The sequence below is a fragment of the Microcaecilia unicolor genome, chromosome 1, assembly GCF_901765095.1.
Source record: "Microcaecilia unicolor chromosome 1, aMicUni1.1, whole genome shotgun sequence".
NCBI lineage: Eukaryota > Metazoa > Chordata > Amphibia > Gymnophiona > Siphonopidae > Microcaecilia > Microcaecilia unicolor.
Genome location: NC_044031.1, coordinates 396,185,423 through 396,203,299, shown reverse-complemented (window position 1 = coordinate 396,203,299; position 17,877 = coordinate 396,185,423). Strand labels below are relative to the sequence as shown.

The 17,877-nt window shown below is 39.2% G+C and overlaps 1 protein-coding gene across 2 annotated transcripts in view; it reads right to left on the bottom strand.

Moving 5' to 3' along the window:
- Positions 1–2,035: 2,035 nt before the first annotated feature.
- Positions 2,036–17,877, bottom strand: part of SMIM13 (small integral membrane protein 13) — a 57,792-nt gene continuing 41,950 nt past the window's right edge. Inside the window, exons 2-4 of one of the 2 annotated variants that reach the window (XR_003943017.1) lie at positions 12,272–16,388; positions 5,847–5,851; positions 2,036–2,046 (exon numbers count right to left, since the gene is read on the bottom strand). Coding sequence is in view for 1 of the 2 variants with exons in the window: in XM_030211017.1 (XP_030066877.1) it covers positions 16,201–16,388 (188 nt within the window). In the remaining variant the exon portion in view is untranslated. Of the gene's footprint in view, positions 2,047–5,846; positions 5,852–11,838; positions 16,389–17,877 lie in introns of those variants that run through there. The other variant, XM_030211017.1, reaches the window with a different exon arrangement.

Below are 17,877 nucleotides of genomic sequence, written 5' to 3'. Positions count from 1 at the left end.
CCCAACTAAAAATAAGAGACTTGAAGAGCAGATCCCTCTGGAGGAGAGGTTTGGAGAAAGTAAACCTGTATTAGGATTTTCACGAGGAACCTCCTCAGCCCAGAGTATTTCCAAGCTACCATACACCCAAATTTTGTATAGGTTGCCCAAAGTTGGGAACTTAATTTTGTGAGCAGATCCAAGATTTGCACAAAGTAATTGGCTTATTTGATGATAATCAATAGCTGGCAATAACAAGCATTTAATTGGCAGGCATCAGTGGTTACAGGTGGATTTGCCCTATTCCAGTGGTCTCCAATCTTGTTCAAATAAAGGACCACAATACGAGAAAACTCTGAGGGCCACCAAAAGATTTCAGGCTTACACATTTAAGCCTATACTAGTTAAATACTACTAATTTTGTTAAACCGCCATGACCTGCTTGATTCTACACTTCAAGGATATATTTTAAAAACTCACTTTATCTTGGCTTGTTAACAGTAGCAAATATCATAAATCACACCTGAATAACACACTTAAGAGATTGTTTACAGTTAAAATATCAAGTGATTATATTATTAAACATGAAATATTGATTTTATAACACAAATAGGATATATTTGGCTTGTCAACTGTAGCAAATATCATTAATGAGACAACTGTGTCTGCATAGTGTTTGCCAACATAGCAAATTCGTAAAAGACTTAAGAGGCTGTTTGCAATTAGTCTGTTCCTCAGCTTTGACTTGAAATGTTCATAGTTGGAAAAAGTCTGTTCACTCAGATTAGTAGAGCCAAACAATGAAGAAACTTTTCCTGCACTCACTGAACACATAGGATAATTAGGAATAGTCTTCCATAAATCACAGAAGCTTTAGCCGCTGAGTTTAATGTTTTCTTGAAGTTCAATGATCTCCAGTTCAAAATGATTGTCTACCAGCCCACAGTCAGCTGCCACCTTAGAAATTAACTCTGGATCTGCCACGCATTGATTCAGGACAAAGTCCAGCAGTGGTTTAGATTGTGAAAAATCCATAAACCTGTTTTTTTTTTTTTTCCAATTCCTGCTTTAGTTTCCCCCAGCATGACAGAAAAACAATAGCATTTTTTTTATTCTTCTTCCTTTAGAGGAGATGATGTATTCATTGATATTTGCTTTAAACTGTGAAAATACTTCATTTATCCACCTAATTCTGATCAAACAAACAAGTCCAACTTTTTAATAAAATGCCTTCAGAAAGCTTTAGAGTTCTATGAAGAAATGTGAACCCTGTAATTTCAAACTGAATTGGTTGAGATGGATCTGTAATACCAGCTAGAAAGGCCATGTTCAATAACCACAAAGAACTTGATAATTCATCGAAGTGTTGGATTTTCTTAGCAAGAAATTCCCTGTGTGACAGCAGCACATAAAAATGCTCCAAAATTTTCCCTTTGCTAAGCCACCTGACATCATTATGAAAAACAAGATTTCCATACTCTGCATCTCGAGAACCTAGAAAAGCACAAAACTGGTGAGGATTTAATGCTCTTGCACAAATAAGGTAAATAATTTTTATGACCACATTTCACAACCAAATCAAACTGCAAATAGGTGCTACATAATGATTCCTGATGAATGACATGACTTTCCCAAAATCTTCTAAACTCCAACAAATCTGAATGCATTCCGGTCCTAGCAGCTGAACCATCCGTTAACACAGCATACTTTTGATAGTGGGACTGTGAGCGATTGAGTGGCAGGTGTCCCTAGAAACACTCCCTCTCTGAAGTAATAATAGTTCAGCCTTACAGCAGGTAGTGCTAAACCTGCCATTTCAGAGGGGCGGGGCTCAGGCAAAGACGAGGTTAAATTCCCTTAGCTAGAACAATTCAGCGCTTTTCCTGGTGAGACCCTAAAGCAAGAGGTATCTGGAAGGGAAGGTCCTGAAGGCAAGGGTCCTTCCAGCATATCTTGTTGGCTTCAGTACCCAGGGAAGGTTTAAGTAGAGTGGCCTTCACTGGACGCTGTTACACAAATCTTATGTGAAGAGGAGGTTCCAGTAAGGTAGAAGAAATTACTTGGAACCTAAATAATGAATTTCTGAGAAGTGACTGTTTAACCTGTTGGGAAGCTTGCCAGGTGCCCTTGGCTTGGATTGGCCGCTGTCGTGGACAGGATGCTGGGCTAAATGGACCTTTGGTCTTTTCCCAGTGTGGCATTACTTATGTACTTAACTGTCTGGGGCAAGCTACACCTACCACCTAACCCACATCCATACCTAAGCTATGGCAATCCTTTTTTCTGATATTTAATGCACTACTCAAACAGGCAAGATTGAATCTGATGAATTTGAATGACTTAAGGAGAATTTTAGCCATATATTTGAAAGCTGCAACAAAAGACTTTGTGAACTGCATGTTGGAGACCACTGCCTGATGCCTTTGCAAAGCATAAGCAGAGAGATCTTGCTACACTTGTACTGGAGTTTCATTGTAGGGAAGAGTCACCTTTTGTCTTGCAAGTTGCAAAATGCACTCCTTATCTGGATATCTAAAGAAACGCACCTGTACATCTCTGAGTTTATTATTCTGAGGAGTCCCTAGTGCTTCTTGTGCCCGCTCTCTCCCTCTCTGGTACATCTTGGTTCGCTTCACCTTCCAATCTTTGGGCATACAAGGCTCTCTTCTGGGATTGGTAGCATGTAATGTTGCTATTATTTGGGTGTCTGGACAGGAAAAAGTGGAGCCCACAATAAGAATGGGAACCAATTATTTTTTATTGCCAGCATCAGTTCTATGACCTGACACAGCTGTGCTTCAGCATAAGCATATACCTGTATCAGGGGTCTCTAGTAAACCTTAGTAACAGATGCAAAAAAAAAAAAAAATGCTCGTTCACAATTCTTATCGCTCCTATATAGTGTGACAATGTGTAAAAGTCTTCAATTCTGATCAAACATGCCATTTTCAATTTTCCAAATCATCTAGTTTATTTTGTAGATCTTCCAGCTGTGCAGGAAGAGTATCATTGCACTCATGCAGACCTGTGATGGAATTGGCCTGCTGTTCCACTTGCTCAACATCTTCCACATGGGGCCCTGACTCCATAACACTGTACATACCGATTCTGTCCAGTATATCATCTTCACTGCGTTAATGGCCTTTCAAATCTCTGCTAATGTTTAAAACTTTGGTCTTGACCAGCATGATTACCAGTATCATTACTTTCCCTGGTAGATTGAGCAGACTAAGTCGGAGGCAGATTCCAGAGTTGGAGAAACACGGCATGAGGCAGCCTTCCTTACCCATATGACGTCATCTTCCCACTTTCTTTTGCATCCAGCAATTTAGTCTTCTGAGACATTCTCCAATGATCACTCAGAACAGATGCTAATTTTAAGATGGGTGATACTGCAAATTATTGCCAATGTTAGCAGATTTCAACGAGGGTTGCAGGAGCTTCAATATTAACCCTCCATTCAGAGTTGCTACACCCCTCCCCTCCCAATATTTATGTTTAAATTGGAAGGAAAAAGAAGCACCAGAGAAGAGGGGAGAACTTTCCTAATCCCTCCTGTTGAGGGCTGGCTCAAACACTTTTTACAAACTTACAAGTGAAAGGGAGCAGCTGCAAATCCAGATGTTGATACATGGCTACACATATATTTCCTTTCTGAAATGGGGAATACACATGTAGAATTTAGTTCCACCCAAGCCCCATCCTGACCACAACCAAAGGGTGATTCCTTGCAATCTACACATAGGAGCATATTCTATAAATTGTACCTAAAAAAGTCAGTGCTGAAAAAAATTGTGCTTAGCTATCTATATATGCACTTAAAGTTAGGCGCCGTTTATAGATTAATGCTTAGCACCGCAAACGACATTTAGGTGCAACCATTTACACCAACAAAACCTTGGTGTAAATCCCTGCACCTAAATTAGTCATGAATTCCTTTATTGTATAACAATGAGCATAAATTAAGGGAATGCCCCCCAATCTGCCCATGACCCCCCCATGACCATGCCTCCTTTTTGAACCCGTGCATAAATTTTAATTAAATTCAATTAGCACCAATAACTGCTTGTTAAACTCTCAATTATTGGCACTAATTGGCTCTTTAAATTGCACTTACAAATTGGGTGCACACCCAAATTTGCCTGCACAATTTTTAGCAAATTTTATAGAATTTGGGGAATAATGTAGATATGCATGTGTAAATGCTGGCATTCTAAAAACTGGGGTTTACAGATTTATTCAATAAACATGTATACATACAATTTTTTACTTATGCAAATTGTGAATAAGACTTTTAAAATAAGGGCCATAAATGGATAAGCTGGCTAGGACAAAATCATTAAGATAAACAGATGGGTGGCTAAATTGAAGGCAAAGTATAGGTACAGTTGAATAAGATATGAGGAATTGGTGTTAATTACAAGGTATGTGGCAATTTTGTCCAGATGCCGAGTGGATAGTCAGTTGCCACGTGAATTAAAGGCTTGGGAGAAAAGCCAAGCTTTCACCTGCTTCGTGAAGTAGAGATAGTGAGTGTAGCACAGTCCTTCTGGGATAGAGTTCTAGAGTCTAGGGGTTACTCCAGAGAAGACTCACTGGTTGCTATCACACTGTGCAATTTATTTGACAAGGGTACAGAAAGTGATGCACCTTGAAAGGAACTTAAGATACCTCAAAGGTGAGTAGAGAACTAGCTTGCTCTTTAGATACTCTGGCCGATTTTGTCTGAGGACTTTGCAAAAGCAAAGACAGAATTTTAAATTTAACCCTGTAAGGTACTGGTAGCCAGTGTAATTTATGTAGGAAGGGGTCATGTATCTTGCAGCCCTCTATCAGCCATGCTGCAGCATTCTGAATTAGTTGAAGCTGGTGCAAACTCTTTTTGATCTGACCAATGTACAGGGTGTGACAGCAGACCAGTCATGATGTTATCACAGCATGAACCACTGTGGTCAGACTCATCTTTTCAAGCTGCCATAGGTGATAGAAGTTGTTTTAAAAGGTTGTTTGCATTTGTGGGCTGCAAAAATCAAGGCAGTAGTGCAGTAGATGGGGTAGAGTACTTCTTGCACAAAAGAACAGGATATTGGGTTCATTGCTACACAAGGAGACAAGGTGATGGCAAAAACCAGAAAGATGCTCGGATGTCTAGGGAAAAGAGGCAATAACACCCTTGAATAAGTCTATGGTGATATAATCACAGAGGCAGCAATCTGCATGTACTCAATCCACAGAAAAAGCAGAGTAGATCAACAAATTGTAGAGAAAACCATTTATTATTCAAGGTGCCTGATGTGGCCATGTTTCGCCTTCAAAAAGGTTGCATCAGGGGCTGAACTGTCAACTCAACATCTGTTATTCAAGTACAAAATAATAAAATTCTGAGCATTTTATCTACATGAAACCCCTTTCATGTTGTCACCAGATTTCAACTGTGATCAAGTTTCTATAAACTCATGCAAATTCACTCTATTCGCCCATTGAAATATGATCATGTTACCCCTCTCTTAAAAACTGCACACTGGCTTCCATTTTCCCATCATATCATCTATAAAATCATACTGCTGGTACACAAGACCCACCAATCTAATGAACCACCTTACCTCTCACGATTACTGATCCCATATACCAACCACAGATGTCTTCATTCGTTGTTCCAAAACCTGCAAGCCATTCCCATCCTTTCGTTATATTAGATATGAACACACTCTGAAAGCTATTTTCTCCATACAGGGACCAGAACAATGGAACAAACAGCCACAACCACTTTGCCCTCAAACCTCCCCACAACAGTTTAAAACTGACCTCAAGACTTTCCTGTTCATGGATGCATTTTAACTTTTATAATTAGAGACCATGGGGATGACCCTGCCTGACACTTCTAACTCCAGCACTCCCTACTCACTTTCTTAAACCCCACCCCTCACTTTCCTATAAACTTTGTAGTTCAACCTCTTTTTCCTTCTCTTCATGTACTGTTGCAGTATTTATATGTTTAGTAGTCAAGAAGTACCTTTTAGAGTGTAAACCGCCTAGACACTTTCCTGATAGGCAGGATTGTAAATCTTTAATAAAACTTTTTTAAAAACCCAATTCTCTCTATTGTTCTATTATTTATTATAATGTAGTAGTTTGATAGAGATATGTATGTGTATGATTTATTTATTTGACTGTTTGGTAAGAGAACTGAGTGGAAGTTGGAACACAACAGCAGCCAACCCAAGCAAGCAGTTCCTTGGTTTTGAATCATGCTTCTGTAGAGCAGACAGAAAAGGGTGCTTCAGTTGCAACAGGTAAATTTATCATCTATACCTATTTCTGTAGTCTCACTGAAAACCACTTGGGAGGTGCTGGTCAAGTTAGACCCTTCCGATGTAGCCTCATTGGTACAGACAATAGGCTCTCTGTCTTGAAAGCAGCAGAGCCTTTCCAAAGAATATCATTAAAAAATATCATCATCTTGAGAAGGAAGTTCAGGAATCTAAATATGCATAAACAAAACTTCCAGTCATTCCAAGTCTGGCTTCTACTGTAGATAAAGCTCTGTGAGTTAGAGTCCGGATCCTGAATTGGATCCTGTACTGAATTAGAAGTCAGAGGAGAGGGGGGGGTGACACGATGGTATTTATGCACATGGCAGAAAATTCAAATGGCTGTGTTTTATACAGTTTGCAAGTGTTTAACTAGGGTACAATTCAGCCAGCACAGATAATGATACATCATGAATGAAGTATGTCCTCTGACCATTCTGAATTGTCAAAACAAAGAGGATCATACTGTCCTCTCAAAGTTTACAATTATATATATATATATATTTTTTTTTTTTTAATAATTTACATATGTTGCTGTTCTGAGGAAAACTATCTGTGATAGTCAAACTCTGAAAACTCTTTGATAGTCGTCATAAGGTTGACATCTTATGAACACACCAAACAAGATGCATTAGTATCACCAATATATATTAAATGGTCACAGGCATGTCCCCTTAAGCCCTGATCAATATCTTCAGTTCCTTCAGCTCTTCCCCCAAGAAATCATTTACTGTGCTCCAAAATGAAAATGACAGGGCATAAGTGTGTACGCCATCTCCTTTTCCAGCCTGGGACCCTGCTCATCCAGCTAGTAATGCTAGAATCTGTAACTATACTCAAATGAAAAGATCACTGGGGAGTTAACACCAGAAAAATACATTTACAGCAGTTTAATTATATCAGGTTTATTACGATGTGCAATTGGTTCAAACTTAAAAAACAAAACAAAACAAAAAACCATGATCCATACAAACCACAAAAGCATACATACAGTACCTTAAAATGTTATTAACACTGATGCAGGCCAAGTGACAAATTTCATACATTCCTCATCTGGTCTTTAACAGTGGTTTAAAGACCCTTCTATAGACTCAACATACAAATGTACTGTAGACAGGTCTCATGTTGCACAGACGATAACCCCCCCAATCCAGAACAAAGGAATGGCAGAGAATCACCTTTGTGTGCAAATTTTAAACATCAAAAAAGGTAAACATCTTCTTAACCGGGCAGTCATTTACTAATGGTTAATGAACACTAATACCTGCAGAATATATCATGCACTGATGGTGTTAACACGCGCTAACCGATAGTAAATGACCTCCGAAATTAAGCAATGTTCATATTTGAAAAGAAAAGTTCTTAAGAGTGCACCTGGCCTCTATTTCCAAAATATTGTTTAACCCATAAATTAAAAAGTTTAAAAAAAAAACACTTCTAACAGCAAATGCATGACAATCTATGTTCACTTCAAGTGGATTACTATTGCTTGACCTTTATTTCTTTTAATGAAACAAGTGAAATCCACTTACTGCTAAGTCAACACAAAAAATGAAAACTGGCCCGGGTACATTTCATTAAAACAAAAAGATGATATTAACCGTTATCATTTTGTGATTACTAAGAGTGCCCGTTAATGCCATTCAAATTCAGCGCCACACCTGACATAACATGTCAGAGGGGACCGCCCCACCCCTTTGTACACCCCTTCGTAAGCAACTGAAGACAAAATACTATCAAACTACCCCGAGATCACAGTAAGGCTTTATGGTGAGAATGGAAAGAAATCTGCCTTTTAAAAAAACTCTTACTCATACTGCTCTTCCTATGTTCTGTGATAGGCTCCTCTTCCCTTAACCAAGGTGAGGGCTACAGAAATCACACAAGACACAGTCTGAAAGAAGATATCCCAAAGGGGGGGAGGGGTGACAACCCCTCGTAACACTAACACTCCTGAAACACAGGGGACATGGGGCAGACATAAAAGAGCATTAAGAAACACAACGTAGGCAGATGCCACCTAACCAAGATTCACTGCAGAGACACACCCAAGGTAGCTTATCTACCAATCCCGGTAGGATATGCAAACACCCGATCAGTGGTAAATAAAAAGAAACCATCAGAGATAGGATGGAGGAAGAAAACTTAGGTATCCTATTTATAACTGAAACATGGTTATGCTCCAAAGAGGATCCAATCTTAAACAAACTATGTCCCCCAGGATATAAGGATTTCTATATGACGAAAGACAAGAAAAAACGGAGGAGGTTGTGCTGTGTCCTAGTTTACTGGCCCCCCAAGAGGTGGCCAGAAGTGCAATTGAACTTCATATCAAACATGTGTGTGACCTATTCTAATGTGTTGCTAATCGGAGACTTAAAATAACACCTAAACAACACAAACAATGAGAGCACCGAGACTGCCACAATTTCTTTCAACAGTGGAATTTCCAATATCCACCCACACTGGCAACACATGTCAAAGGACATGCTAGCTTGCAGATTCATACAGACCCACTATTTGAAAACAGAGGCCATTACATGGGAAGAAGTACCATGGTCTGATCATTTCAGGCTAACTTTAACCCTCAACTGGAAAGAGAATTCAACCCAGAACGAAATACCAACCAGGTCAAACAAAACACATGGTAATGTTGATAGCAATACATTCTGGTCAAGAATGTATGACGATCATTGATCATTACGAGCAGAATCTATCAATTTCACAAAAGACAGATGTCGGTGGGAAGATAGATGTCAGACAGCTCTAGACGAAATTACCCCAATAAGAATTAAAAAGACAAGCAGGAAAAAGGTAGCACCCTGGTTTTTCAATGAACTAAACAAATTGAAACGATCCTATAGACAGCTTGAAAGGCAATGGCATAAAAATAAAAAAAGAAGAAAATAAAATACTACGGAAGATATCCATAAAATACAAGGTTAAACTGAGACAAACTAAATTCCAATTCTACAGGAAACAAACTGGAACAGATTATAAGAATAACAGAAAAATGTACAGTTTAGTGAACAGCCTATTATGTTGACAAGAAATGAGATCCTACCTGGGCAGATGAATTAGCTACTTACTTTGAAAACAAATAAATGGCCTGAGAAAAGAATCCTCGAATGGAGGAAGTGATCTGGGGAACTACATGGACAAACTAAATAGTTATGATGAAGCAAGGGTCGCTAACAAGAGTATGGACCACACTTGAACAGCCCAACCCAGAACTCGTTCATCATACGGTGACTAAATTCTCCAGGGCTCATTATATGATGGACATCTGCCCAAGCTATCTACTGAAAAAAGCGCCTGCCTATTGTATTGAACACCTCACAGCATATGTATCCTTTATGCTATCAAAGGGGCTCTTCTCCAAAGAGAAAGGTAATATCCAAAAAAATGGGAAATCTAGCAGAAGCAATATCAAAAATTATAGGCTGGTGGCTTCCATCTCCTCACAGACAAAATTTTGGAAGAAATTGTCACCAATCAATTAATGGAATATCTATCTAACTTCAATACTTCACAACTCTCAATCGGGCTTCAGGCTGCAATTTAGCACCAAAACAGTTCTAATTAAACCCATTGCCAACTTTAGGAAAGAAATCAGCCTGGCAAAAAGATTTTACTCTTACAATTTGACATGTCATCACCCTTCAACATGGTAAGACCATCAAATCCTATTATGGCTATTGATGGTTTGAAAACTTCCTAACTTCCAGATCATAGCAAGTTAAAATGGATAACGTAGCATCATCCTCTTAGAAAGCTATTTGCGGAGTTCCCCAAGGCTCCCCCACATCGCCCATACTGGATAACATCATGATGATACCATTAGCTAGGGTACTAGCAAAACAAGGACTTCCCCCATTCATACATGCCGATGAAATGTCCATATATATCCCTTTGAAAATGAACTGAACAAAATCATGGATAGGATTCAGAATGGGGGTAGACACCATTGAATCATGAGCTAGGGCATTCAAGCTCAAGTTGCACAGAGATAAAACATAGTTCCTAGCTGTTATGTCTCCATATAACCATATATCCTACTCCATCATCACCATAGATAAGATAGTATACCACCCCCCCCCCCCCCCACCTCAGACAACTTGAAGATCTTGGGGTTGTTGTAGATCAGAAACTAACTTTTGAAACCCAAGAAGCAAATGCCCCAGGAAGTATTCCGCATGCTAGTACAAACAACGGTACTCACACATACAGCCTGTTGCTGCCTGCATATAGTCCGTTGCAAGCAACAAGTCCTAAAAAGATTGCAAACAGCCCAGAACACAACCACAAGACTGATTTTCAGAAAAATCACGCTTCGACAAGAGCCAGCCCACTACTGTGAGCTCTTCACTGGCTCCCAATCAAAGCACGCACAGCATTCAAATTATGCACCATGATCTACCTAATAAATTTTGGTGCCACCACAGCCTACATGAATGACTTGATTAATCTACCACTGAGAAACAAAAGATTAGGAGTAAGAAACTTTCTGACACGTCACTACCCAAGATATGTCAGTTGAACACAGCGGGATTTCCCTATCAAAGCACCAAATGGTGGAACTCATTACTCAAAGCTCTAAGAACCCTGAGCACCTACTCAAACTTCCGTATACAGCTCGAAACCTTCCTGTTTAGAAAATTTTACCTCAGAGGACAACTGAAATCTTGAGTACCAGAATAGACCAAATCTTTCCCGATCTAGCATTGTAAACATAACAACAATATATTAACGCTTTCATTTTAAGCATGTAAGCCACATTGAACCAAATTACTTTAGAAAATGTGGGGGATAAATACTGTTATAAATAAAATTAATTAATTAATGGCATTACGTTCATGCTGTGGGCTATATAATTTTGTCAATTTACTTTTCCTTTTGAATTTTAGCTAAAAACTAATTCAAATATTAAAATTTCAATTCCATATGTATTTCCAAAACAAGATGCAAAATATATAAAGCAGAAAGGAAAACTGAGCCAAAGTTGTGGACTATGTAACCCAGCACCAGTTGCCAGCCTACAAGGCATTAAAAATAAAAAAAAAACACAAGATGCAAGTAAAGAATCAGGAGAAAGGATGAAAGGTGGCTTGACTAGCTTGAGGAGCTTATGCTTAAATGTTAATTCTAACCTGAAATTAGGATCGCCTTCAGCATTACACCATGAAAACGAAACAATGATTAGGGCGCTGAAATACTCAACGTTTGGATTATTTTATGCTCCATGATATTCTGGATCTACAAACTGGATTTTGTGTTTTGATGAGGGTTTAGTTCTTCTGCATGCTGTCAAGCAAGCATCAACGTAGATAAATCATTTTGCATCTTGTTTTAGAGAACCGTTAATAGCCAAATGCTGCTTTCAGGTTTGTTTGGGTTTTTTTTTTTAGTATGCAACTGAATACCAGATCTCTCTCACATTTGGATAGGCAGAGGCCCTATTACAATGTATGGAAAACCTTCTCTTCATGAGACTAGGTCTAAAAGTACATTTCCACCAGGACTCTTCACAGTTCACTCTTCAAGGAAAACAGAGGGCACATCTCAGTAGTCTACAGTTAATAACTGCTTGACAATAGGTCACTTATAATGCTATTTACTGTGGCACTCTGAAGTTAAATCAGGGCAAGTCTTGAAACTGGAGTACTGCTGAATCTTTACTGAGGTGAATGAGTTTGAGCTCAGTTCAGCAAGAAACAAAAAACATAAAAATTAAATTTGCACATGCCAGCAGTAGCAATTCAATACAGCAACTCTTGAAAAAACAAACAAGTTGCTGAAGTGTGCGCTTAAAGTATACACATGGACTGTGCTCTCTGAATAGATGGATATGATTGATGTTTGGCAGACCCGCTGAAACCTCAGTATCACATATGAAATTTCTGCCCAATCCATTTACAAAGACAGCCCCTATTACATACCTATGGAAAAATGAATTGCGCATCAATAACAGGCATATTTACTTGGAAACCTGCCTGAAAACCAGAAAGGCAGCCAAAGATATGTATCATAAATCCTAAAATTATTGCTAGAATAAGATCCTCCCCACCAGTCTGGGTTTTCAATAGGCCAATGGTGTCTATCAAAAATGGAAGCACTCATGCTGTACTAGCTTCACCAAGGATAGAAAATTCAAATCTTTACTTATTTGGGGGGAAAACCACAAAACAATTAGAAGAAATAAAGCCTGAATAAAATGTAGTCATCGATTTTCCAAAGAACCCACAACAGTGGAGGCAACAAAAACACCAAGTGGCACGCAATATTATCAGCCATCAATTTTCCTTCAAGTAAATTAGGGAAAAACCACTGAGTTTCTCGGTGAAAGAATTATCTTGCAATCCACAATCTGGTTAGCATTAAGGAAAGTTTAAAGATTATAACTCTTTATCAAAAACCGAGTAGAAAAATTAACTGCGCAACTGCCCATATTGCATGCTTCTCAGAAATCCCTCCAGGTTTTGGACTGCACCATTTCTAAACTGGAAGAAGCCAAAAATTAGTGGGAGAAATGAAAGGGGCTGTGTATTTATTTTACAAAAATACTGCAAAGCAAGCAAAAGCTATAAAGAAGCAATATGCACATGTCTACATCTATTCGTGACTAAAAATATGAAAAAAGCGATCATGATACTGAGGGGGTAAATAACAGAACCCATTTCTCCACAAAAAGGGTTTTACGACTTGAAAATTAGATATTGTCCCAGTGCTGAAGTATTATCCTACATAATACTCATTTTGTATTTATTTAAAATTTCTAGTCCACACCATCTACAATTCTGGGTTGAGTACAAAAAAACCCATCCATAATCAAATACTACACAATAAACTTATAAATAACTTGTAAAACTCACACAAATCAACAGAAAAACATTACCCAAATTAAAACACATTCCACGTATTAAACAGCCTTGTTCTACACATATTAGCTGACATTTAAAGTTTTACTCACTTTAAGAAGTGGAAGACTCCAAACCAATTATCCAATTAGACAAATGGTACCAGCCTCACAACTGGTACACTTGCACTATGGGTTTCATTACAGAACAGTGCATTTATGTGGAATGTGGTGGGGAAACAGAGGAAACTGGGTCTTGTCAAGAACATTGCTCAGACATACAGAATCAGAGAAATGCCTGTGAAAACATTGCCCCTCTGTGCAGTGCAGAGCAGCAACCAAGGATTCTGATGTGGGCAACCCTCTATGCATCACACTATTGCACACTTCAAGAATTCTATATAGGCAACCTGACAACTACAGCCTTCTTGCTGAACTGAGCCACAAATCAGTGAAAGGGAACATATCATTCGCTTTCACTTCAATTAGGGTTGTCAACCAGATCCAGATTCGCCCGACAGGGTTGATCCATTTCTGGGCATACCCCACTGCATGCAGGGACTTATGGTTCTGATTTCTCAACTGGATTCCCTAACAGTTACAAATCCCTGCATGCACTGGGGTAAGCCCAGGACTGGATAAACCTTGACGGGCGAATCTGGATCCAGATGGCAACCCTAATTCCAGTGGGCTATGCTGAGCCACATGTACATTCCAGATTGATAAACATATTTGCAAATTAGAGTTCATTTACTGATCGATCAACTGAATGGTGATTCTACCGTGAAATGCCTTGTGTGTTTTTTATCAGTGCATTGTTAAACAACGTTATCTTGTCTTATATTCCAAAATATGTCTATGTAGTTTTTATTTTCACTTTTCTTTTTAAACTGCTTGTGTCCTATTCATATTTACCACACACATGAACAGAAGACAATTTGTCTGTAGGTTTGATCTCCTCACATCAGTGGCATAGCCAGCCCTCCAATTCTGGGGGCACCCAAGGGTGAATGGAGGGGGGGGGGGAGCTTATGCATTGTTTCCTCCGCCTCCTCCCTCCCTGCACGTGACAAAAATGCCCTTGCTGGCATGGATGCTGAGGCCCCACCAACCAAAATAATACAGTGCTGCCACACCCCTTCTCTTTGTGCTGATTCCTTAAAGCAGAAGGTGCCGATGTCTGCCTTAAGGAAGCAGCGCGAAGAGGAAGGGAGAAGCTGCACTATATTTATTTGGCTGGTGGGGCTTCGGTATCCCTGCCAGCAAAGGCAAAAGGGTGCTGCAGTTCTGGAGGGGGAAGGGTCGAGCACAAAGTTGGAGGCTCAGCCCTCCCCCTCCATGGATGTGTCACTGCCTCACACACATAGAGGCAGTAAACAGTGGAATGAAGTAAGTAGTATTCTCTTTGCCATCTTAAAAAGCTATAAAAAAATTCTACAATAAAATCCATGCTTATTAGATTTTTAGGGGAATAGAAATAGTTTTGTTTTGAATATGAGGAAAATATAGAGGCTTCATGACACTGCGTTCCAAAGAGAATTCAACCCTTGAACCTTGTTCCAACACCTTGCAATTCCACTTGCTTTTCTGGCAGACTCATGTACGTGGGATTTAACCTAGTCTGATCTAAATTAAAAAGTTCTTCCTTTCCCCTCCTAGGGAAAGCAGACTGATATGTAAGCATGCTTGCAATCTAATCAGGCCATACAAAAACATGCCGATAAACAAAAAGGAGAGGGTGGAGGAAAGGGGCAGGTTGGCAGCCAAGATTCACTTGAATACAAACCTGTCAGGAAGAATGTCAGTTGTTTTACAGTGTTTTTCAGTCAATCATGTTAACTTTCAAAGCTGAAAACAGTTTTTGAACAGACCTTACAGATGAAACAAACCTTCAACAATAAAGACTGTAAAATAATGTGTATCTGTTGAAGTTCACCAAGAACAAAGAGTCTTTTCAGACACTTAATGATAAACAAGTTAAGGTTGCTTTTGCTGCTGTCTCTAGTGGTCCTACAGATAAGCTCATTCCAGAAGCCCAACATTAGCAGCTCATTTGATCACCCTTAAGACTTATCAGTGTGGAACAACTTTTGGAGTTAAAATGAATAAGGCTGAAGGGAACGTCTTCCATCCATAATCCAGCTTAATCAGAGAATGGTATAAACCCACTCTTCATCAGCATACAAGATACAGTTCTGGCTGTCATGTGGTTTGCTCCTGCGTGGAACACAAAACTACCATTTGTATATCTACTTTAAGCAGCAGTTTCTAAAGAGAGTCCATTAGTAACTCCATACAGTCATGTATCTTAACACAGTTTAGCAAACAGAGAACAACTCTAGTAATGAACAATTCTACAGCTCTAACTGAAAACTGACCACTCACACACTACCATACTAATATATTGCAGTTCAGTGTAACGTATTTTCATCAAAAATCATTATTCACCTTTCCACTTTGGTTCATGCACTATAAAAGCCTTCTCTCCCCACCAGTAATGAGTGTACAAGGACAAGCACATGCCTGTGGGAAGAAGAAGGGTAAAAATAAAGCATTTATCTTCTTGGATCAGATAAGGTCACAACGTCCAGCAACTTAGGGAAGCCGTTCTACCCTATCTAAGCAATTCCTTTAAGGATGAAAGGCAAAATCTAACACTCTATGCAGAATACAGTTGTTATAACCATTATCAAAATTTAAACATTCATAAATGCTGCAAGAGTCAAAGTCATCTACTTCAAGAAAGGTGTGGAATAGTTTCCTCTTCCAGCAGGCTCCAAAGATCATAAGTCAGTGCATGTTGGATGGCAATGAACAACGTGCAAATCTTTTCTTTACTGGTGTTTGGTTGTCCCCTTTGCCCTCCTTTCTGGTTCTGTGATTCATGACTTCTCTGAAGCAGAGTGCGTTTAAAAATCTCAGGGTACAGACCGACAGCAAATCTTTTCCCTTCGTCCTGGGGCAGCATTATTTCAAAATAAACTAAGAATGCCGATTTCTACCCTGTAGGGGTACACCACTTATCAAGGGATCCCAGTGGATAATGCCAGGGTTTTAGGTTGCCTCCTCGGCAGGTGCCTTTCGTTGCCGTGCCGACTTGAGTCTAGACCTCTGAGGAGTGGGAGGTGTCTCCAGCTCAGCTTCAGACTCGGAGAGCTCATCGTGGAGGGGGCTGCTGTCTCCTACCAGCTCTCTAAGAAACTTGAACTTGGACAAAAATAGCTGCCATACCACATACCAACCTAAAAAGAAAGGAAATAAAGCAAGGACAACTTGGTTACCACATTAAATTCTAACTCAAGTATTCCATAAAAATTTGAAAAGTTTAATATCAAGAACATTCAGGTAAAATGTCAACGTCACAGCCTCCTAACGCCTCTCTGTTTGAGATGCGAGAGATCATTAGTAGATATTAATGATCCTCAGGTGAATGCAGCGAACCAACAGCTACGGCTCCTGAGGAAGACACAAAACAGGGCACCTCGTCGGCCTGCAGTTAGATCAACCTTTTCTACACAGATAAGCTTTATTAGCTTGCGCATTTGAATGTGTATTTTATACACATCAATGATTATTGGGGCTTTGAATTTGAACTATGTATTGGACTTAAATATTGTTATTGTTGTAAAATTTGTTGAACCCAGGGATGTGTGGTAAGAAATCACTTTAGAAGCGATTTAGCCATTATAGGCTGTATATTTACTCACAGTGAAATATGGCACCTAAGAGTGCATACTGAGGGGTTCCTCTTTTACAAAAAAAATTTAGAGCTTGTTGTTGGGCATAAAATTTATTTCAACAATAACGTTTATCTATAGAGGTTCACTTTATCAGTATTACATTTGTCTCTCTGAGCAGACTAGTTTAACCATTGGGATAAAGTCATGGCAGACATGCTCCAGATAGAACATTCAATCAAACTCAAGTTTCACAAAATACTAGCAATAGCACTCCAGGTTCCAGAGGTGGCCCCTCTAGGGAACTTTTGAAACTGCCTGCCACACAAATACCAATCTGGTAACGCTTTTCTCCAGCATTAAAAATTCAGGCTAAAAAAAACAAAACATTGATACCCAAATATTTTACAGTATTTGATACATTTTTTTTAAAGGAGGTAATACATTCGAATTCTTTCAAAGATTTAGAATTAAAAACTTAAGGACACTTGCCCAGCACAAAGTTCTTAGCTAATACATTTCTACAGGGGAGCCCAAGCTCACCCTTATGAGCCAGGGTAGGAAAGGTGCAGTAGTGACAGTCCCTGGAAGAAGAAATGTATACACAACTGTATACATTTTGATACATCGCCTTTCCTCCCACAGATTGGGTTACAAAAAACACATGTAATCTATAAAAAAATCAAATCAAAATAATTCTTATTAACCGTTATATCCTCTTTGCAGATTTTAATGCGGTATACAACAGACTAAAAAATACACATTAAAAGCATACAGTAAAACAAAACATAATAAAAGTAGGGGTGGGCAATTAATGCATAAACGCTATTAACGCGTTCATATTTTAATGCGTTAATAGCATTTTAACACAGATTTGCCCCTTCCTCCTGCATTTATCGCAACAGCTCGGTCTCCGGATTTTCTCTTCTTCCTCGCTGCCTCAAAGACCTTTTTCATCCCTTGCACAGCTGGGCTCTGCCAATACTTGAGCTGCGCCATGCAGGAAGTTGGGGAAGTCTCATGATTTCGAGTCCCGCTAGACTTTACCAACTTC